Source organism: Siniperca chuatsi, linkage group LG4 (genome assembly GCF_020085105.1).
Source record: "Siniperca chuatsi isolate FFG_IHB_CAS linkage group LG4, ASM2008510v1, whole genome shotgun sequence".
NCBI lineage: Eukaryota > Metazoa > Chordata > Actinopteri > Centrarchiformes > Sinipercidae > Siniperca > Siniperca chuatsi.
Window position 1 is genome coordinate 7372973 of NC_058045.1, and position 24401 is coordinate 7397373.

The following is a 24401-nucleotide window of genomic DNA, read 5'->3' on the forward strand; positions in this document are numbered from 1 at the left end:
TATACTTTGTTGGCTAGCCTTACCCACTTCATCCCCCTCACTCAACTCGTGGGTCGGGGAGCTACTTCAGCTACCTTGTGGTGCCCATTCTTCAATTTTTTCTGTCGTAGACAGTTTTCCTACTTCTTGTAGCAACCCTGCTTTCCATCATGTACAAAAACACACAATTTGATATTAAATTTGAAATGTTTTCAGGTTGATTTTACTAAACCATCGGGAGCACGAAAATCAAGCTGCCATCTTACGCGTGACCCGGCAGTCCTCTCCTTTCCAACGGATTTATTATCACAATAAATGACTGATTCCCCGGGGGCTCTTCTCATGAAAGAGAATGATGCTTCTCCATTTTTTTCCCAATCTGATATTATCACATCCACTTTTTAAGTGTGCCATTAACTTGTACTTGTTGCGATGTGGCCAGCTAAACAAACTGCTTCTATGTCTCTTGCAGTGCTCTGTAGATAGGTCAGCACAATGTAAACTGTGCAGAGTTGTTATTGCCTGGTGTTGAAAGAGTATTTCCTGTTTGAATCCGGGGGTCTTCCTCGGCTGACCTGAGCTATGGATGTTCTACAGCCCCTCAGCTGTCTCTCCACTCAGACAGAGCCCTGCTCTCAAGATGCTGGGCACAGCAACAGTAATCTACTCACTAGCATGCCTTCCACACCAAAACCTGTAACATGGGGCGACGGCTCATTCAGCAACTCCTACCCGCACCGTGGTCACTGATCGTGGTGAAAGGCTTCCCTTTAAGATGGGAAATGTCAGTTATAATTAGATCTTCCCTGGACATGACCCTTTAATCTTTGCCTCCTTTCCTCTGTTAATTGTAGAGGCCTTCACAAAGGACGGTCTTGTTGACCAGATGCATCTCGAGAGCACAGTGTTAGGCAACGCCTCGTATGGAGTTTTAAGGTTGTGCTTCACATAGTTTCCAGTTAGCGATGACCTCAACATCGAGTGATCGGAACGTTCGGCTAAAGATGAGGAGAATCTCAATGAATCTCTTTATTATTTCGACTCACCCATGTCAGCTGTGTTGGGTTTCTGTGTGTGCCTGAAGACTGCACAAAAAACATGGAAAGTATGATGTAAATGTCAAATGCATTTGTGAGGAAATTTGACATTCGTTAACCATATGGGATATATAACAAACAATGCAGGTATGAAGAGAGTAAAGCAGCAGTCTGGGAGCCACAGCGGTGGGAAAGGCCCTTGAGAGTGTAGTCCAAGTGCTTTTGAAATCCGTCTCCAGCCAACAATGAGGAGCATTGATTCAAACTAGCACTTCTACCGTACCACTCCTGCTCAGTGGGCTGACCTGGTCAAGTACGTCAGTGTTTTGACTGCCCATTCTCCCTAAAGAGCAAATTCAATCTGCAACACTCTCCTACCAGTTTAAAAAATGAAAGGCCGCGCCACCTCTCAAACATCGCTTTTCAAAAGGAAAATGATTCCCCTCGTTATCCCCTTATCTCATTGCTGCTGTAATAATGTGCACTGAACTCCCGCACCTGAAAGCTGATGAAAAGCACCCTGCTGTTGTGTAGTGTTATTATGTGTCAACCGCTACATAAAGCAACCATTCATTCCTTCTCTGGCACTGTGCCATTTGATTTAAGCCTCAAAATCCAAATATAAAAGTAAAATGCAAATCTTTGACTGTTGCCACCCACTAATTGTTGTGTTCACTGAGTGTTGAAACCACATTATCATTAGTAGTGGGCAAGCCCTATCATTTTCCGTTACACACCTAAAAAATTAGCCTAACCACTCTAACAGTAACCATTCTTTAGAACTCCCATGTGAAATCATTTTTACTTTTAGTACTTTTTTCAATCTGTCATTTTCTTAATACAATCAAGATGGCTCTTTATGTACCGTATGTTGCTCCAAATTCAACTAAACCTCTGTCATTATTTTGTTCTATATCTCCATGTACAATAATCGGTACATGACAGCATTGCTGCAGTTTACTTAGCGCTATTTGATCAAATACTGTATAGTGATGCTCTGTGTCGTTCCATCAATCTGACATATGAGTAGACTATTTGCTGAGGGAAACTCAGTATGGTATACATGGAAACTATTATTGTTTAGTGTCTTATGACAAGCACACAACAGCCAACTAGAAGTCATCTTATGAATAAACTCACTTTTAAGTTTCCCAATGGCTGCCAGGTGTGGAATCTCCTCTGGTGCCAGAGAGGAATTGCCTCGCAGTCTCGAATCCACACAGCCGATATTCTTAAAAAAAAAAAAAAAAAAAGGTCGACATTTCGTTTAAAAAATGACCACACTGACCCCTTCTCCCTCTGTCTGTCTGTCTTGGTCTTAATAATCATTCCATTAGGTTCCAGGACACTGATTAGACTGATGGCCAACTGCTGAAAGACGTCGTAATATGGGACTGTCTGTATAATTCCTTGACAGGCTGCTCCATAGTTTTCACTCACAGTATCTTCCACTGCTGGTTTATTCTCCGTATGCAATCATTCCCCTGCCACCCAGCACTGTTTGCTGCAGTTTCTTACATTATGGCTGGAAATGAAAGGGGAAAGAAACAAAGTGACGGTAAATCAGGATAATCCTGTGTAATTATTGGCCTGTCACATCAGCTGGGGCTGCATGGAGCAGGTGTTTTAGCAGCTTAATCCCGGATTAAATTTGTCAGAGCAATGCAGACATGTTGTGTAATTACACATTTATACATGTCTCGTCCGCCAGTTTCCTTTTTCAAAAGTAAACAAAAAAAAGAAGAGATCCTTTGAGGCTTGGCTCGCTCTGCTAACATGTTTGACTAGTACCTTTTCACAACTGTAAAGGCCAATGATTTTATATGCAGGCTGTTGGTGCATACATTCAGTCCATCTGTGCTTTTGTTGTCTCTGTTACTGCATCGAGGCTCAGGGTGTGGCTAATATACAGCACAATCTGTCATTAAACTGCAATGCTGGCGTTGGCACTGATTTATGTAACTTAATCAAGGTACTTTATGATTCCAAATTCTCTTGTTTTCCTTCAGCACAGAGAAATACACCTTGGATAAAAATACGGTCAGCGTGCAGATCCTTTTCAGACTGTATCAAAATGCTGTTTCATTGAGTCAGTGGCGCCTGACTCCAGTTTCATAGTGACAGCATTTACTAACAGGCCATTGAGGGGAAGTGGTATCAGTCTCTCTGTTAGGTAACTTTACAGACCACCCACTGGGGAAAACACATCTGAGGATGATCACAGACAATGACATACAAATGTTTACTTTGCTTTTATGAAAGATGATGACACATGTTGAGACTTTTTGAGGTTAGAAAATACTGGATTATCCTGAAATTTTTCACACCATGAAAGTTTGCCTTGTGCATGTGTGTGTACACTTGTGTGTGCATTTGTCTGTTTGTGCACACACTTGGATGGTTTTGTGCTTTCCTTTGCATTTACTGTACACACATTCTTACTTTTGTTAGCACCGGCTATGGAGAGTGCCTCCTTGATGAGCCTGTAGGCAGGACGTACGAGCTGCCCACCCTCCTCCCTGGTCAAATCTATAATGCCAACAGACAATGTGAACTGATGTTTGGACCCGGTTCCCAAATTTGCCCTTACATGGTAAGTTGGCTTGCTATCAAAGCAAGCAAAACCGCACTGAAAAAGTGAAGAATTAAGACTTCAGGTGGAAGTAGATTTGAGATGGTTGTCGTCTACTCAGACTTACAGGAGAACCTTGGTTTTATGAAACCTCAGATATTTAAGCAAAGCAGTTATCCATATAGTCCAACAGATATGAAACTATAGTAAGTTTATTACATGTTGTTAGAGTCTTTATTGTAATATACAGTGGAATATGGTTAATCTGTAAATTCCCATGCAGAATGTATAGCATGCATTTTAACAAGATACAAAGCCCCATATTTGAATGCACGGCCACTAATTAAAACCTGATGCTGAGCCATTTAAAATGCATCTTGCACATGTCTGGAATATGAAATATTGTTTGAAGAAACCAAAAAACCATCTGAAATCACACACTCTTCCTCCCAAAAGAGGGAAAGCAATATGGGAGGAAATAGCAGTTTTAATTCTGCTGTCAGCTCAACAAAGTCAAAAGTCATTGGATAAATTTTACATTTCTAGTCATAAGTGTATTTTGCATGTGTTGGAAGCTTGTAGAATGTTCTCACATTATAGGTAAGCTCTTTTCCTATGCAGCCAAAATTATTAATTGCTTGTGCTCAATGTTTTTCCACAGAAACAATGCAAGAGACTGTGGTGTACAAGTGCAGATGGGGACCATAAAGGATGTCGCACACAGCACATGCCACTGGCTGATGGGACTGACTGTGGACATGGAATGGTAAGTCAGTCCATATCTGTGTTGCTTAATGAACAGATGATCGGAGTTTGATTCCCTATACTAAAAATGCATACACTTTTTTAATTGACTCAGATGTTTTAGTTTGTAGCATTACACTTGTGCTGCAGTTCATGCTCAAGGCCTGTCGGTTTGGGGGTGTAGGTCTCAATACAGCTGCAGTCAATTGTTGGAAGCAGTATTGTAGCACTATGTAACAATACCTATAATAATATGGTAAATGGTAAATGGGCTGTTCTTATATAGCGCCTTTCTAGTCTTTCTGACTCAAAGCGCTGCAAAATATGCTAAAAATATGATAATGAGGATGTGAAGTTTCCGTGAATGATATACAGTTGATCCCTTAACAAGGTGAAAAGTGCAAACACCCACTGTATTGTGTGTAGGTCAGTCACTATTGTTAGTTAGTTAGTTAATCAATATTGTACAACTGTGGGAGAAAAACTTGGGGTGACATAAAGGTTTGTGGGTGTAATATAATTTATGAGGGGTGCAAAAGAATATTTGGTACTTGGTCTGACAAATGGTTTACACAAGAGAGACACTAAGGCCGTAGGTTTGTGATTTTGGGTCAACAGGAGCAAGTTGTCTGAGGTTGTTGATGAGGTGAACCTTAGGGTAATATGCTGTTCTGATTAGTTGCACATACTGAGTCAGACTCTGCTACACAGTTGTCTACTGATTTATGATCTGTATGTACCTCCCTCTTTCTCTAAAAGAACTAAATGTATTTCCATACAAGTTAAGTTCTGTATAGGCTGTGCCCTGTGTACACGCTGCCACACTGCTTCTCTGTCGACAGATTTGTTTGCAATAAACATATATTCATGTAATGACATCTGGGGCCCATCAAGTTAGTCCTTTATTCAATTGAGGACATCTCTTCAGTACCAGTTTTTTTCAACAACAACGTACAAAATTCCTTAGATCTACTGTCTTCTTAACTCATACCAAAATGTTTCCTTCACTTCTGTATCTCACAAGAAACTCCTTATCTTCTTTTTATGGGGTAGTTTGCCAGTGGATTGACACACTGAATTTTCCTGATGCAGTAAAGGACAACCATCTAGTATTTGAAGCAGGGTAAGAAAAAAACGTGATGAATTGTTTGCAGCTACCATGAAACCAGATTGAGTTAGCTTTAAACCCAAATATGGGTTAGATTTAAATATTTGTTTTGAAGTACCATTTTGCAACACTGAATGTATTTCCTCTGTTCCCTAATCAGCATTGTTGTTAAAGCTGGCCTCATTGCATTTTAGACAAAATACATTACTGACACAAGCCAAACCTCCCATGCAGTGCCGCTTTGAATCCTGATTCCTTTCCCTTCTAGTTCACTTCCTCTACCAAGAAAAAGGAATAATTTATCATGCATTAGTCTCCTGCCTGCATTCTGGTTGCAAAAACCCATGTAAATGTGGTCAGGTGATGGCTCTAGTTAGAAACTTGAAGCTTTACCCTCAGTGTTGTTACGGGGCCCCAACCCCCATTAGCCTTCATGTTCTTGTCGCTCTGGGATGCTATGCTAATTAGGGCTGAGACGGCAGGTCAGTCACTGAGGATACATGGAAAGAAGGGCTGCAGGGGAGGGGGGAAGAGACGAAAAAGAAGGAGAGAGAGTCTTGAGAGGGAAAGGTGAAGACATGGGCCCTTTGAAAGAGGATGCCACCCGCCGTTCACAGTTGAGTCACCTTGTTGTGAACCCATGACCCTGAAACCTCTTTAAAAGGCGGGTGAGTGGGTCATCGGTCAGGCCGTAACAGAGCCCAGGCTGAGGCAAGCCAGCACTCTCACAAAAGACCTCACATCAGTGATTCTGCAGAGCAGGAGGCGGGAGGAGAGGAGGTAGGAGGAGAGCGAGGAGGAGGTACAGGGGGATGAGGATGTGGTCGGCTGGTGTTTAACATTCGGAACATGCATGAGAGGGAGAAAGAGAGGGGGAGAGAGAAGGAGGGTTCTCTTCTCTCCTTAACCTTCTGCCCTGCAGGAGTCTTTTGCAGTGTAAGTCATCCCTTATATCCTTTCATCTGGCTCCATCTCCCTCTTCATCATGTTAGATCCTGGATCAGACCTGTCTAGCGAGGAGAGGTTAACAGGGGATAGCTAACATCTTAATCCAACTACAACAACCAGACTAAACAGTAATGATCCTGGGATCGCAGCTCCCATACTGCTCTCAGCCTGTATGTGGGAGAAACGGTTGAGGAGACATGGTGTTATCACACCAAGTGGTTTGCTTTAATAAGCTACAAACCCTTAACCCAATTTGAGCTGACTAAGCTAGATTACAAGAGATGTCTGTTTTTTATTGAAACCCTGTAAACATTGAATTTGTTATTTGAAAGTCCAAGAGGTGTAGACATCAAGGTTAAAACCAGGTTTAATTTGTTTGAAAGGTGAACTTTTTTGAGACATGTAAGTTACATATAATCATTTGTAGTTAGGACCTACTTCACACTGAAATATAGTCATGTGAAGGCTGCTAGCCGCTCTGTGAGACTCTACTTAATTGCAGCAGTGTTGTGAGCTAAATGCTAACTGCATGTTAACAGGCCAACAATGACAATGCTAACATGCTGATGTTTAGCAGGTATACTGTAATGTTTACCATGTTCACTATGTTAGCTTTTAGCTCTAAATACAAAGTTTAGCTGAGGATGAAAAATGTTGTTAGCTTTGCAGTTATTTGGTCATAAACCAAAGTATACCAAAGACAAAATAAAAATTTGACTTGATGACTTAAGGGTTCACCAAAGTGATTAATTCATCCTGTGGGGAACACGAATGTCTGTACTAAATTTTATGGAAATCCATTCAATAATTGTCTATAATATATAATATAATAATTGTATAATAATAACATTTCCCTAAAGATCCAAAAATGTTAACCTTGTGGTGGCACTAGAGGAAAGATCAGGGGATCACCAAAGCCACTATGATTCATCCCCTGGGGACTATCAATGTCTGTTCAAAATTTCATGTCAGTCCATCCAATAGCTGTTGAGATATTTTAGTCTTAACCAACTGACAGACCGACATTGTCATCACGCCGTTAGCATGGCTAAAAGTCCTATGCAATCTTTTAGTGGTGGTTGTTTTCATATATGAACACATACATGAACAGTTTTCCCTAATTTCTTTGTGTGGCTGAGTAGAGGCATCACCTTTGTAGTGCTGAGGGCCCAGTTTCATCTTGGAGGGTTGCTTTTTGAAGTAGTGTGAGTTAAAAGAGAGGGGGACCCTGCACCAACACTCACCTGCCCATACAAGAGCTCTTTTATGTGGTATTTTGGGATTGTGTGTTTGTGTTGTGTGCGAGTATGTTTGTGTTCCTTCTGCCAGTCTCAAAAGTCTGATAAGCTGCGAACCCAGATGATTCTTTATTATTATCTTGTGTCAGTATTGTATTGTTGTTTCTTTGTATCTCTTTTTGCCTCTCATGCATCCATCCACTGTGTCTTTTTCTATCTCTTTTTCTAGACATCCTTAATGTACTGCATTTATCCTTTCTCAAAGAAGTCATGAGGTTCAGGTCTAAGGCTTTAACAGGTCTTGGGTCAAGGTGCTGGCTTTGAGGCGTCTGCAGAGCCCTGAGGGGGAGTGTGTGTGTGTTTGTGGGGGGGGATTACAGCTATGGCCTCTATGGGGGGAAACTAGCAGCAGGTATTGTCTTAGCAACCACAGCTCCCCTTTGAAGAGGAGAGGGAGAGTTTTTGTTCGGGTTATGAAACAGGGTAGTGACCGCATCGGATAATTGAGGTCAGTGCCCAAAAAGTGGGAGAGACTCACGTAAATGAAGAGTGAAAAAAAGTTTGTTTGTATACAGCTTAGTTGAAATAGGGCAATGGACACTGCGGGGTTCATGGGTAGTTTTCTCCCCCTCTGTTCTTTCTCCTCTGACTCTCTCTGCTTCTCTGCTTCTGCCTCTTTCCCTTCCCTCCTCCCTTGATCCCCCTCTGTTGCTCAACGGGCCCTCTCACAGGGCACCGGAGTGAGTAATGTGGTCACATGACCTCTTGGCGGCGCGTCTGTCATCTGGCTCAGTGGGCCGTGTACTAAAGAGGGCATCCCATCACTTGTTGTCTATAAATACCGCCACCATCCTCCCTCCTCTCCATCCTCTCTTCTCCTGCTCTTTCTCCCTTACCCCCCCCCCCTTTTCGGCCCCTCTCACTCTTCAAAAGGATCCAGCCTGTGCGTCTGTGTGTGTCTGTGTTTTGATTGTGTGTGCATACATGCATGTAGTACTTTTGTGTGTGTTGCAGAATCTACATTTAATATAAGTGTAAGCACATGCACACATACAGATGTGTGTGTGTGTGTGTGTGTGTGTAGATTAGGGGCCAGCCAGCATGGTCAATAAGCGCCTGTCAAGCCACAGCCGGGGACCACTTGGCCCTGTATCCACATACCCACCAATTGAAGATCCCTGCGCTGCCTCTCACCACGTCGTCGCTCAGTGGGTGGCAGATGGAAAAAAGCGGCGACGGAGCTTGAATGAACTGTGGTGTTTTGTTGTCAAAGTTCTTATTGTTCTCAGTTTTTCTCATTTTATTGTCAACTTGCAATGCAGTCTTGACTGAAAGCTCCCTTGAAAGCCATTTTTGGGGGAATTTGTTGCAAAATGAACAAAATATTGTTGCTTTAAATAAGTAAATGTTTTTGTTTTCATTCAATACAGTGACTGCTTGCTGAGCTTTTCTTTAAGTAAGTGTAAAACCCAAAAAGCTCACCCAGCTACTCTTAACAGGGGTTTAATTGAGTGGTTAGTGTAAGTGAATAAATGGGAAGTTGTTTTGGATTTCCAGAACATTCCTCAGAAAAGAATGACAACCTGCTCTGGTTTCAGCCAATTAGAGTGAGATAGTGAGGTCTTGAAAAGTGAAGCCAGGGCAGAATGGAGTCTGCTGGCGGAGGCGGTGAGTGTTGGCTGGAGCTCCCTGGCAGCCTGACAGACTTGTCGTACGATGCAGGGACACGGGGTGTGTGTTTGTGTTTGTGTGTGTGCGTGTGCCTGTGCCTGTACTGGAGCTTGGGATTGTGAGACTGGTATCAGTGTCACCCTCAGCTAATCTCTGGATATTGCAGGATGTTGCCACTTTGATTTACCATCATCACAGACATATCTGTGGATTTGGACTAACAAGAGGATTGTTGTTTTAGCATTCACGTAGTTTGCTGATGGAATTACTATGTCCGGTAGCCAGTGAGTGGAGCTTTCACTGCTGGCTGTGTAGAAGGAAGAAGATGTATTTGCGTGATTATAGTATGATGTCAAAATGTGGCAAAAATGTGTGACCTAATACACAGCTATTACAATCAAATTATTTTGTGAAAAGTTATATATTCATCATAAATTGGCAGAATGTGTAAATAATTATATAATGACTGGAACTCCGCAAGAAGCATATACAGTACCATATAAAGTTGTTGTGGCTAATGTGTTAGCAAATAATTGCCTATTTACACATCTAGCAGACATGGAGCAACATTAGCATTAATTTCCTGTCTGCCACTTGACAAATGTAAGCCCAAAAAATGCCTGTGGTATTAACTTTGCTAACAACTGGCTTAGTTAACTTGTAACAGCTACCTGCTGCTGATTGAATGTTGCTCTGTGCCAAATGTGTAAATAAGCCACTGTTTGCAAACATGTCGCCATATCAACTTTATATGATGACCATATGTCGATGTTCTGTTTACAGCTTATTGTGTTGTCCCCAAGTGGCCAAATAATTAATGCAGGTTTAAAAAGAAAATAATGATCTAATAATAATCTCTGTAGAGCAGCAGAATTGGATGATAACTCTCTGTGGGCTTTTCACTACAAGGGACACATTACACACAATCGTTTTGTCCATTGTTAATACAAAAAATATTGATCAACGCAAGTTTTAGAAGACTACAAGATCACAGAGAGTCGAAAAAGAGGATAGGAAACAAATTAACGGGATATAGTAAGAAGAGAGGTTCGTTGGAGTAACAGTTGCATCATGTTGTCTCTCTTGCTCTCTCTTGCTCACCTCCCCCTCCCTCTCGTCATTTCTCTTCCTCCTGCCCTGTCTTCACACCCTTTCAACAGAAAGGAAAGAGGAAATATGGAACTAACAGGGAAAAAAATGTATGTCTTGGCTGAAGAATGAGCCAGTGTAAATCCAGTCTATTATAACATCATTTGACTGTTATTTGACTTATTTCCAGTCCCCTGTCCGCCCAAAGAGAATCCCTTGGTACTGTATAGCTTCATGGGCTTTCTATCGCCTCTCACCTCCAGGTCAAGTTATTAGACAAGTATAGTGAATGATGCCTTATTGAAAATCTACAGCGGTGGCCCGTTTTGTGACATTTTGACCGGTGACTCCAGATGTTTCAGGTTTTTTTCAGATTGCAGTCTGTTTTAATTGTGCATTGTGGAAAGGACTGAGAGCTCGTGAGAGAAGACACAAACCCACAACAGTCTAAGGTCAAAGTGAGCTCCGAGCCCTGAGCCATGAGAAAGACACCGCAACATGAAAGGTGATGCCTTTTGGAAATGGCCGTGTTAAAATGAAAGAGCGGAGGGCCTTTTAAATCTCTGCCTTCTCATTCCTGCAGTGATGTATGGCTTGAGTTCAGAAATGAGGTGCTCCCTGCAACAGTTTCCTGGCAATTACAGGGCGCTTACTTCTAAACCAGCCAGCTGAGGAGCTCAGAGCAGATGCTGCTGTCCTTAGATACTATTCCCATTGTTGGGGTTAGCATGCTGGTGGCTACTCTCTGTGGCTGTATGGCTGAGTTGGTTAAACTTTATTTAGTTTGTCGGTGTGTGATTTGAGAGCAAAGAGGTAAAGGTATTGTGTGCGTCTCCCTGTGTGCAGCTCTATACAGTTTGTGCAAAATGCATGCATGTGATATATGTGTATGCACATGTCTTGGTATGAGTTGGTGAGTCAGTGTGTCTTTGTGAAATTCCTAATTTGAAACACATGCTAGTCACAGCTGGACAAGTTTCTCTCACAAGACCTTCAAATGTCTCACCACATTCCCAATTGAGGGCAAATTTTGACAATCTTTCTAGGAAAGGGTCTGCCGGTGTCCTTAATGCTTGTTTGAGCTTTGCGAAGACTGCCTTTCACCTCAGCGTTTTCCAAGGGTGTGTTTGTGCACTTTGGAAAGAGAGGCTAACTGGAATTGAGCCCCCAGATGCCTCCAGACTCTGAGCAATCACTCTCACACTTAACACACATGCGCACACACACACACACACACGCACACACACACACACACACACACACACACACTCACACACGTCATCTCACACAGATGTTTTTTTCCTTCCACTCCCCCCTTTCCATCTTTCTTCTTTTTACCCACATCACCTTTTCAAGCTAAACAAAACGGTTGTAAACACAGGGTGCCAGCGGGGGGGGGGGCGGAATGCCTCAGAGGCTTACACAGGCTTTGGTCCTCTCTGACAGACAGTCTGCCTTGTGTTTGACAGTTCCTTGGGTTCTGCTGCCTGGTTGCACTGTGGTGGTCCCTGCGTGGCCCTTGCAATTTCCCATAAGGGGATAAGGGGGATGGGTGGCTGTGGAGAGGAGATATAGAAGGGATGCTCAGGTCCAGGTCGACAGTCTCTAAACTGAGATGGGGGAAGGGGATATGAGAGCTAAAAGGGGAGTGAAACTCTTTGTTGTGACAAAGGAAAACTCTTAAAAAAACGTCTTTGACAATTCCATGAATTCCAGTTGTTTAACTCTTTTTTTTTTTCTCAAGGAAGTTGCTCAGCCAACAAGGACCAGCACCTGTTTGCCTTTTTGTCGTGTGGAAGCCATTTCCACTCATGTGGATGTTTTATCACATTCCGCCTTTTATTTGAATTATTCTCTAAATCTGTTGTTAGTGCTCCAACATTATCAGTGCCTTCAGTTTGCATTTACAGTGGAGTCAGACAGGAACAAAGGCCCCGGCCATTACTCAAACCAGGTCTGGATTATGGAAATGTTTGTGGCTTGTTTAGTCCATACCCTGCAGCTGTTAACACCTGTCTGTCATTGTGCACATGTTACACTCCATCATTAGACCCACAAGTGTGTAAAACACACATGCAAACTAGGGCAGGAGAGTAAAGTCAGCGGTGCCAAATTCTCTGTATGTTTACATTTGTTTGTGCCTATGACTTTGCACTTTTGCAGGTGTTCACTTAAGGTAATGGCTGTAAGTTGTGAATTTATGTTAAAGCAGAAGCTGGCCAGATTAGCCGTTGTCCAGGAGATGACTGATATGCGCCCTGGTTTATTATTGTAATTATGAAAATCCACTGAAGCGTTTCTCACAAGGTTTTGTTCTCAGTTCTCAAGAGTCTTGAGAACAGGCAGTCTTAGTTTTTTTATCTGGAGTAGAGGATTGAATGTCTTGTTGTGGAATGGGCGTGTGGCCAGTTGAAATGATAGCAGTTGCATTTCTCATCTGGAAATAGCTGACAATGGAAGTAACACCTTGTGCATCAACCTCACAGACCAAACTCTGAAACACAGTGAAAAGGAACAAACTGAGGTGTCCACAAAGAGCATCCTCCTTTTTAGGTTACAGGTTTAAAGCTGTGTACCTGCGTAGATAGACAGCTGAACAGGAGAAGGGAGTTCCTGATGTCGATCCAGTAATGAACTTTGTTCCTCTTGTTATCACAACTCTAGAGTTTCCTTATCACGGTGCCACTGCTCTCCGTGCCTGTGTGCCCGGACGGCGGGCTACGTACCCAGACAGACGCCGTCTTGTCCTGCATTCTTTCATTGAACAGGACCCTCTGATATCTTAGTCACTGAGAAGGGGATTTAGTTGCATACAAAGGGAAATGGGCCTGCTGTGCTTTGCTTATGAAAGCAATGTTAGCACTTCTTGGCACAGGTTGGTTAGTGGGTACACACTGATACCAGGTGCTTTATTTTCTATGTCAAAGTAAGTCTACTGTATGAAAGATCTGTATTATGTAATTTTGTATTTACAACCCAAGCCGAAGATGATTTAAGAAAAATGTAATCTGTATTTTCTCTATTGTCTGCAGCATAGCCAATGGTTTTCATTTTGATGTGCTTCTTATTGTAGCTAAACTAATTTTGTGTTGAATGTTTAACACCATTTCTATTGATGAGTTGCAACAGAGTTATATACCCTTTATATGAAACAGGGAGTGCATGTGAAAAACAGTGACATTGTGCAAAGGAAGAGGCTGTGAAACAGTATGCCCATGTTTTATGTACATTTGACTAACTATGTGAGTCTCAAACTGCTATTGTTTGCATTAAATTGTCTCTCTCTGTGATAAGAACTGAGCAGGAACTGAAGTGTTGACTTAGTGCTCTTCACCCCCACATAAATTAGATTTGGTTGACATCAAGGAAGTATTGTGACAAACTGTGCATCTCAGTTAACGGTTTCTCTCAATGACACTTCTTGTCTTTTACTTTGTCTATTTCTGTCTGTATCCATGTCGCTTCCTCCCGCTCCCATGTCTCTTTGGACAGCTGGTGTCACGGCTCAGGAAATGCAGGATTGGACCCAAATGCAGACGAAGCAGGCAGCAGGATGACTTCAGTGGTTTATTTGATGAGAATAGCTTACAGGCAAGTACAGGTAGGCAGACAGGGGCAAGTGGCCTGGGAGCTTAAGAACGAAGCTGGGGTCTGCAGGCAGATGGCCTGGGGGCAGGGCAGAAGCAGAGCCGAAACCTCATGCAGGTCAGCGACGTAGGCAGGATCGCTCTGGCGGGCAGCCCGGCTACTGATGATCCGGCCATAGGTCATGGCAGGGTGCAGGACAGACGGATCAGTGGAGAGCTGAGCAGGAGGCCGGTGACAGGAGTGCAGGACCGGAGGCTGGAGTGCAGAGCAGGAGATGGTTGACTGATGATCTGGAAGGGCGTCAGCAGGGGCGGCCGACTGGGGATCAGGCAGTATGTCACCAATGGCCAACTGGGGCTCCATGGCGCTGAGTCTGTGAGGCTCTCGGCAGCTGAGACTCTGTTGTGCTGAACTGCTGAGAGAGCTATCACGTCGGAGCCACAGTATCTTGGGAAAATAACCAGACGAGTCCCTTCAAAAGGGGATCGCCGGACATCAGGGTGGCTCCTTGACCAGTCCATTGAAGGGTCAAAGGGTTCGGGGGAGGCAGGTGGCAAGCGGCGGTCTAGCCGGCTCAGGGCAGGCAGGCCGCAGGCTCACGAACCCAAGGCTAATCGATTGGAGTGCAGGTTGGTTGTTAGCAGGCCAAGGTGCAGGCTGGTTGTTAGCGGGCTGGGGTGCAGACTGGTTACTAAAAGACCGAGGCGCAGGCTGGGCCTGGAAGAAACCTCCCAGAGTGCAATTGTCAGAGCTGCCTCCTTGTGCTCAATACTAGAGATTCTGTTATAGTACTTCAGAAGGCACTGAATGGTGTAAATCACCTCACCAAGTTCATCCACTGGGTCCATGTTATGGTCAGTTCGTCCTGTCATGGCTCACTAAATGCAGGATTGGACCCAAATGCAGATGAAGGAGGCAGCAGGATGACTTCAGTTGTTTATTTGATGAGAATAGCTTACAGGCAGGTACATGTAGGCAGACAGGCAGGCAGGTAGACATGTAACAGGTAGGCAGATTCAGGTCCGGGTTCGGGTTCGGGGGACAGAAGCTCAAAAACAAAAACACAAGATAAAACAGGAGCGTAGTAACTAGAACAAACTGACAAAGGAACAAAGCATCTGGGCTGGTATATGGAGTGAGTGACTGAAAAAGTCTGAGGGCATCTGGTGGACAGGTAGGGAATGGCAATAAATCGTTTTGAGGAAGTGGGAACAGGAGTGGGTGGGGCAGTCAGGTGATGGGGAAATGAGGGAAAGTCTGGTGGATGGATGGAAAATGGCAATGAAGGGGCCTGGGAATAGGGATTGTGGCTGGAGAGGAGGGACTGAGAGACCAAGAGGAGTTGGATGCCTTCCGTGAGGATAAACAATAGCTGAATTAGGATTTCTTTTAAAATATAGCTTGATCTAAACAGAGGATTAAGAAGGCAAAGAGGAACCCCACTCCCAGCTGTGCCTGTACAAATTCTGCAGTAGAATCGTGCACAAAACACTGTGTCTGTCTTCAGGACTGCGAGTTGCAGTCATGGTTTTTCACAGGATCTATGTGTGTATTTATGTCTATTCACATGTAGTACTGCAGACACGGGATGTGTGTAAACAAGGAGTTGGACTTGCAGCCAGTTCACGGGGAATGGGGACCCTGGGGGCCCTACAGTGTTTGCTCCAGGTCCTGTGGTGGAGGAACCCGGAGCACCAGCAGAGACTGCAACAAGCCTGAGTAAGAAATAACCTGACAATTATGACAATCAAAGCCATTATAGACTGTAAATATGTGTAAGACTGAACCAGTAAGAGAAGTAGTAGAAAAGAGAGCAGTCATGCCTGAATTAGAGTGATAAACAAGCTAAAGTGAGTAACAAACCTGCATGTCAGATTTAGTTAGTCTCAACCTGGTTTTAAGCAACGTCAGAGAAAGCTTGTTTCCTCAGTGTGAATTTAAATGTAAACAGTGTGGGTTTGAAGTCATAAAGCACTAGTTAAAAAAGAGCAAAATTGATCTTTAAATTGAAATTAAGTGTAGTGTTCCTGTGATCTGTCTTGTCGTACTCTAGGCCCAGAAATGGCGGGAAGTTCTGTGTGGGTCGCAGGATGAAGTTCCGCTCTTGCAACACTGAGCCATGTCCGCGAGGGCGGAAAGATTTCCGTGAAGAGCAGTGCTCTCAGTTTGACGGCAAGCATTTCAACATCAACGGTCTACCTCCCACCGTCCGCTGGGTCCCCAAGTACAGTGGCAGTAAGTACACCAATGTAATCCTAAAGCATGTAATTTTAATGTCTTGTGGTATCTTGAGCTGCAACATCAAAGATGAATACTATTTACATCCAACTATACATTGTAGTTTGAAGCCAGTTATACAGTATGTTTGGTGCATTTAACTTAAATACTGCATGTCTCCATTGTGAAACCAATTCTTGTCTGCACCCAGTTATTCACTATTTGAATGATTACTCGGGCTTGTGTTTCACACATCTGTGTGTCTTTCCTTTGTCATACTTTGAATACCCATGATAAGAGTTGCCTGGGGTAAACCTTTAGTTGACACAAAACAACAGCAACATTAAAGCAGCACACAGCCCTTCCATATGAACCTCCTGGCAGCTTTTCCTCTTGCAGCAGTATCTCATTCCTTGCTGAGATGGCCTGCCCAGCTACATGAGATTATCATCTGGCAAAGACCACCATGTCTAAGTTACTGCAAGTGATTAATTCTTTTAATTGATGCTGTACAAGCAAACAGGCCAAGCCCCAGAGCCAGTATGCTGTCAGATACAAAGTGATTTTTCCAAACAATGGATAAAAAATTGGCAATTCTAGCAAGAGTCTGCTGAATTTTGCAAAAAAATGTAAATAAAAATGTGAAGTGTTATGATTTGTTTTATTTCATCAGCACAAGCAAGTCATCTTTAGGGTTTTCATCTTCATTTTAATTTTATTAATCTCATTAAATTAATGAGGTCTAGTTCAACTTTTTCCATAGTTTGTTTTCTTTCTCCATCCAGTACTAATGAAGGATCGATGTAAGCTCTTCTGCCGGGTTGCTGGTACTACAGCATACTATCAGCTGAAGGACCGCGTCATCGATGGCACGCCATGTGGGACAGATACTTTTGACATCTGTGTTCAAGGCCTCTGCAGGGTATATATGTCTTTTTTTTCTTTTATAATGAACTTATGCATACACACCAACACGTGCACATGCACACACACACACACACACACAAGCAAATATCAATGTCAGCTTAGCCTTAATTTATTCTCATGCTATCATTATATCTAGTGTCATGTATGTTTAAGTGTCAAAGTTACATTTTGGCTGTTGCAGAAAAACAAACTTAACATCTTCAGCCTACTCATACTTGATGATTCACGTTTTGTAATTACTGGAAAGGATGAAGCTTGAGTTTTCAGTTAAGTGTTTATAGGTCACAATCAGAAACACTTGCATTCGCCAAGTTCATGGTGTCCAGGTGAAACACTGCTGGCATATGTGTAGTTTGAAACATTCAAACTAATCATTTTAAGTACAGCATGTCATATTACATTGGTCTAAATGACACATTTCTATCTTCTCTTAAACTGTGCCTCTTCAGCAAGCAGGCTGCGACCATGTTCTTAATTCGAAGGCCAGGAATGACAAGTGCGGAGTGTGTGGCGGGGACAACTCGTCGTGTAAAACTCTGGCAGGGACCTTCAACGATGCTCAGTATGGTAAGTCCTGCTGCTCAGATTACATGTAAGGTACACTAATAGCTGACTGTTCACAAAAAAAGGTGTTGCTATTAAACATACTGTATGTCAGCAGCTTCTGCAGATGAACTATGATATATCTGATACGCTGTAAACATAGAAGAGAAGACTTCATTTCCATGTGGCTGCCATGCTGGCATGATGTATGCTCATATTAGCTGCTGATGTCATATCTGGTTATGTTTAAACATATTAAGCTTGATTTTCAGCAACAATGCGTACTTCAGCCAAATTTGGGTAAATGCAGAACACCAATCTTCTCTAAAGCTTCAGAAACTGATTAACACAGCGATCTCACTTTGTCAGGTCTTTTGATAGCAAACACAAACCTGACATCACCCCTTTGAACTGTCCTGCTTAATGCCGTGCTTCAGTGTGGGCCAACCACTGATTGCATCCAATCCTTTTTAGGTCTGGGCAGCAAAACAGCAGAATCATTAGCATAAAAGCCCTGGGTGTGGCCTCTGTCATGTTTACTTCGCATTAGTTTGGCGCTGAGCTTTAGTGTCTCTATCCATCTGCTTTCTTTCTGCACTCTGTTGGCTGGGGGTACAGGGTTTAAGGACTGTATTGAACCAAACCAGACACTGTCCTCAGCCCTGGAAATCTGGCTTGACCTTAAGAAAGAGAACATGAGTGGGAGTGCAGCCCAGGCAGGATATCCTGCTCCTGGGTCTAGGCCTGTCTTTCTGTCTTTCACCCTTTTGTCCTTTTCTGTTTGATGTCTCTCTATTTCTTAGTCACTACCTTTGTCTCTTTTCTTTGCTTTCTCTGTGACAATCTTTGTCTTTATGTCGTTCTTTCTTTCTCTTCTTCACCAGACTTGACAAACTGAATTTGCAGGTGAAACCAGAGCGATTTTTTGGGGGGGGGTTGTCTTTTGGGGAAAGTCCAAGCCAAGTCACATCTTCACAAGCAAATTGCAAGGCAAGATGCAAGTCTTCCAAGTTTCTGAATGCTGACCATTGAAATGACACAGCATTCAGACATTTTCCTTTAAGGGTGTTTATATGTCTTAAATTACCTTAGTCCTTTCAATGCATATGCCTTATAGTTAAATTCTGCAGCTGTGCAAGGCCTGACTGTTGCTGTTTATTTAAATTTTTTCCAGTATTATAACAGATAAAAACTTGACACTTTTTTGGATGTTTTTGCTAGGTCTCTATCCAAGTATTTAGATTGTAAAGTTTAAAGTGAGTTAAGACTCGGTTCTAATGCCCAATTCAGACTACATGATACATGAAAATGTAATGAGACCTTTGGCCTCAACAATTGCTCGTTGTATTCCATGTAGTGTGTCATAGTGGAAATCAACCGATGCAACATCTGGGACGCCTCACGAGGTCCCAAAAAAAGACTAGGCTGTCAGAGTTAGGATGTATGAAACCAGGTTCACTTTCATTCATAAAATTGTGATTACATACGTAAACAAAGCAAGTCGTGTTGTGTCTTTAGGCCTAGTCACGTCAAGAATTTATGATTCTATGATTGCCTTCTCTGGCATAGTGATGATCTCAAAAGAAAAAGATATATTGTATTTTCATCTCTGCATAAATCAAGTCTCATTTTTAAACTTACGTCTGACTCGACACTCGAGTCCAAGTCTCAAGACTCATGTCTCGACTCTGGATAAAACCAGAAATTTAACTTCCCGTTATAAACACTTTCTCGCTTCACAAGACCCACTACACCTGAGATTTACAAGTAGACTTGATACAGGCTTACTTTGTCTATATTTTCTGGTTTCTTCACTTGAAACTAAAGGAATAAGTGCATAAAATGGAAACAAGAAAAACAAACTTGGAGGTTATATGCCTCCTGATTCACAATGGAAAAATAATCCAATCACAGTAACAACAAAACAAGCAAATGTTTGTCATCAACTCAGTCAGTATCCTCTGACAACATGCATCAGGGTGAGCTTGTGACACCCTCTAATTTTCCTCTGCAGGCTATTAATACATCATCTTCTTTCTTACTAGTGGCAGAGAGAAGTATGTTTGAGGTAAACCCTAGCGTTCTCTAAGTGTAGCATGGTGTTTCTCCCCCTGGGGTGGTGTGTTTGCTGTTCATCCCTGGGTCACTCTGTGGTGGCGGAGGATTGTGCATGTGGTCAGTTGCTAAGCTGGGGGATCTCGGCGGCCTCCGATGGCTTGTGGATACCATGTTTCCTCAGATGGGGGGACGTGTTGGCGGTTTCTGTTCATACGCCCTGTTTTTTTATAAGCTTATCGTATCCCCAGTGTTTAGGGAGGGGAATTTGACATGACAATTAAAAACAGTAACAGTGAACTCCAAGGGCAACTGTATAACTATATATAGGTTTTTGTGTTGTGGTGAAAATATTTGGGCTTTATTGTGAAGGAATGCAAAGTAGTTTCTTTAAAAAGTGGTGTTTATGAATGTAAAGTAGATTTTTCAGTCATGGTTGACCTGGCTTGTTATGATGTTACTGTGTGTGTGTGTGTGTGTGTGTACGTGTGGGTGTGTGAAAAGATCTACATGGCTGATGAGAAGAAGATATGTAAACCAAGTGCTGCCCCCGAGTGGCTCAAGGTGTCAGGCTAACCATCACACCACACCGACCCACACCTTTCCTCTCATTCCATTCAGTTTTTATTTTATTTTGAAGGCAGCAGTTAGTAGTTGGAAGGGCAGATGGCTCCTGTTGGTTCAAATTCTCGAGCTGAACTCGCATAATGAAAGAACTGAGTGACTATTAACAGTCTCCTACTGTATGTAACAGCCATTATAAGCCTTTATTACACCCGTGGACCTGTGATTTTGTAATCCTCAAAGTGTTGCTATAAACAAGAATATGTTCTTACTCTTACTAATCGCAGTTAAAACACAACTGTGTCTTTGAGTTGTGTCTCATCTGCCCTCTCCTTTTTTTCCACTCTACAAGGTTACATTTGTTATTTAACTTGGGTTTAATAATATGCAGAATCTGTAGCAACTACTTTCATGAGTAGGGCTGGTATTATTACAAATGCTTAGATATTAATCCTGATATGATGTACTGTGTGTCAGTACCAAATACCAAAATGTTGACTTGCTTTTTTCAATACCTTACTTGCAACCTTACTTGGAACATACTTATATTTTTTTCTGCAAAACCTTTGTTTGTATTTTATAAAAGAAGCCAAACTTACAAATGTTGAATGCTGTCCAAACACGACCACTGTCCAAAAACTTTGCCTAAACAAAGTACAGTCAGCAAAATGATTTAAATCCAAAACTTGACGATCAAAGAAAAAGTAAGAGTAAAATAATAAGCAAGCATTCAGTGTCAGCTCACAGTTTTCGATGCTGCTACGGATACATTTCAGTCAGTACCAGAAAAGTATTTAAGTTTCACACCCAGCACTTCTCTGAAGAAGATACAGATTCTTCATTTTTTCTCTTTTCTCCTCTAATTGGTCCTATTTTCTTTATATTTTGCTTTTTACATACCCTGCTCTCTGTTCATTCTCCATCCCTGCATTTTTGTTGTCACCTCTTGGTTTTCACATGCTCTCTCTCCTTCATGCTCACTCATTTTCTATGTTAGTTTATCATGGGACAACAGGCCCGGTGTAGTAATTACAGGCCAAAGGTAGATCCAGGGAATAATTACATATCATTCCATGGTCGGGCCTCTGAGACTAAAACAAGGCCTTCTGCAGGCTATTTGAGAGGACTAGACCTTTTCTTGTATTTTTCCAAGTGTGACATTTAAATCTCTGGTGGTTGGAAGCGGACTTCCCTAACTGGGGTTTGGTGTAGCATAGTGAAACTATTATGAAAATCAAGGTGGGACCACTCACTGCTGTTATTGTGGCTACTTTGTTCCCTTTAGAGACTTCGTAAAAATTGTGTAACTTTCCCTGCTCTCTTTCTTACTCTCTTGTTCTGTCTGTCTGTCTGTCTCTCCGTCTTTTCTTCTTCTTCAGGTTACAACACAGTGGTACGGATCCCGGCCGGAGCCACCAACATTGATATCAAACAGGTCAGCTACTCTGGAAAGCCAGAAGACGACAACTACCTCGGTGAGTGTGCTGTGTGTGTGTCAGTGCAGCGACATGGTTTTAAACAACACTGTATCAAATTGCAGGTTTTCTTGGGAGAATCAATCCAAAATAGAAGCAGTCCAGCCTAAAAATATGTATATATTACACCCCTTCAGTTCTCGTCTCATAGGTCAATGCCATTATCCCCTAACATGACCATAAACCACCCAGACCTGGCAACCCAGAGCTGTAAAGGTAAGCTTTTAGTGAATGAGGATAAGGAGACATGGGCCAAACTGTTGTCAAACCATTTTCATAAAGTCATTTGTACTGAGCGTATATGGAGGAAATGTGGAGGGTCGTTGGTCCATCTGGTCATGGCAAAGAGGGTTGGTTGGGAAAGCAAAGGGAGTGTCAGCCCCTGAGAAAGATAAATGAGGCAGCAATAGGTGCTAATTGGAGGCATGTGGAGCCCAAGCTGCATGAAAATGGATATAGGGGTATAGGGTTAGATGGACCCACCAGACTCAGTGTGTGTGTGAATGTTTCTGTGTGTGTGTGTGTGTACTTGCATGTGAGAGAGAGACAGACGGAGAGAGAAAAAAGTGGAGAAAAGGAGTGTTGCCTATGTTGTAAGGGCGGGCGCCCATTTTCAGATGGTTCAAGTCAGGTTCAAGATGTTTTAAGTCAAATTGTCAGAAAACACATCTGGCAGGGTCTCGTTGCCATGCTGCTGTGAAACTACCGCAGTTGCTGAGTGCCACAACTGCAAATTGAGCAAGTGGTGTCTGTATTAAACGTGGTTGGTATTTGCAACTGCCAATTTCTGCCACTTATGATCACCGCACTCATGACATGAAAAGGGGACTGTGCTTTTACAGTTGTCTCCTTTTGGACTTGGACACTGTCGACACATTTAGAAAGCAGCTCAACGCCCACCTGTTTAGATTTGCTTTGATTTATTTATCTATTTTTAATCTTTCTTTAATCTAATCTTTTTTATTTATTACTTCTATATTGCGTCGCTATTTTATGTCTTTCTTTTGTCTTTTATTGTGAAACACTTTGTGCGGCCTGATCTCGAAAGGTTTACTCACCTACTTACAATGCTATGGTGCAAATTGTCTCTGCACACTTTGGGTCCAATGCAAGTATTGGTTGACCAAGGCTCAGTAGACCTTCATCAGGGAAAATGGTTCACAAAGGGGAATCCTTGAGCTTACAATGACATCAAAGGGAGCACAGCTGTGCTTTGTCAAGTACACACAAGAAATGCAGTTCACAACTGTCGTTCCCAAAGAAACTCTACAACTACAACATGATAGTGTCTGTCGCCAGTAAATAAACATAATTGCTTTCTCATTTGACCACTCCTATGTGTGCTGTCTGTCTCTCTCTCTCTCTTTTTTAAATGAACCATCAAATTGAATGGTTTGATGAGTGTAAAAATGACGTGGAGCATTTGCTATGGCCTCTACAGTACAGTCACAGATCTCAACCCAAATGAACGCAGATGGAAGATTTTTGAGCTACATAATAGGCGGTGCTCTTCACCACTATCATCACAACACTAAATGAGAGAATGTCTTTTGGGAGAAAGGCGTTCATCCCTCCATCTGAGTTACAGAGACTTGGAGAATGTGTGTTAAGCTTATGGGAGAACTCAAGCTTTTCTGGAAGCTCATGGTGGCTCAACACCGTTTTAAGACACTTCATGTTGGTTTCTCCTTTTATTTTTGACCCAGGCCTGACACAGGTATTTAGAACAGCTTATTAATCGGAAAACAAACTTCCTCTTGTGATATAACTCATTTTCTCTACTGTTCAAGCATTAAAAGGTACAGTTCACCCCAAAATTAAAAATACATTTTTTTTCCTCTTACCTGTAGTGATATTTATCCATTAGATTGTTTTGGTGTGATTGCCTGAGTTTTGGACACCACAAGCTGAGTACCATATAGTCCCATTATAGTCAAAAAATGCAAAACATTTGAACAACAACAGATTTTGTGAACTGTCCTTTTAAGGTGTACATTTTTCTGGAAAATACGCTTCAGAAGAGGCATCTCCTGGTCAGCAGCAGGCATAAGAAAACTTTAAGATGTGTATATATGTTTAAGTTCACTCTGTGTGTGTGGCTGTGTGTCTGCACAATTTCTAAGGCATTGTTGTTTATTTTCCATTTCAGAGTCTGTAGATCATTGTCAAAACCCCACAGACCTCACAGTCGTCTTTGGGCTAAAGATGACTAGCTGGCATCCAACAATGTGCAGACTTAAATGCAATGTTGCGTCTAGAGACTTAATCACATACATTGTTTCGGCATGCACTCTCAGATTGTAATTAACTGCATGTTTCTTGGAACCATGGTGTTGGGGGTAGAGAAAGAGGTGGTCGGTGTTCATTTTGGGTTTATATGCTTGTTTGCCAAGTGTGAGAGTCTATTCATGTGTTCCTGTGTGTTATTTATGAGTCTATGTTTATGTACTTGTTTGTATTTGCAGTCAGGGGAGATCCTTTGTTTTCATTGCAATGTCAGTCATTAAGAAGAGTCACACAGTCTAACTCCAAATAACTGCAATTTAGAGCCACCAGTGTTCCAACATACCTCCCCTGCAACAATGGCTTTGCAGAACAATAGCTTGGCAACTCAGAGACTGTTTCCTTAACATATAGCCTGAAATG

The 24401-nt window shown here is 42.4% G+C and overlaps 1 protein-coding gene across 2 annotated transcripts in view; it reads left to right on the forward strand.

The window, feature by feature from the left end:
- Window positions 1-24401, forward strand: part of LOC122874837 (A disintegrin and metalloproteinase with thrombospondin motifs 20-like) — an 89840-nt gene that overhangs the window by 26172 nt on the left and 39267 nt on the right. For both annotated transcript variants that reach the window (XM_044193256.1, XM_044193257.1), the window contains 7 exons: window positions 3468-3609; window positions 4250-4354; window positions 15548-15693; window positions 16028-16209; window positions 16977-17113; window positions 17568-17685; window positions 21660-21755. In XM_044193256.1, coding sequence (XP_044049191.1) covers window positions 3468-3609; window positions 4250-4354; window positions 15548-15693; window positions 16028-16209; window positions 16977-17113; window positions 17568-17685; window positions 21660-21755 — 926 coding nt within the window. The remainder of the gene's footprint in view (window positions 1-3467; window positions 3610-4249; window positions 4355-15547; window positions 15694-16027; window positions 16210-16976; window positions 17114-17567; window positions 17686-21659; window positions 21756-24401) is intronic.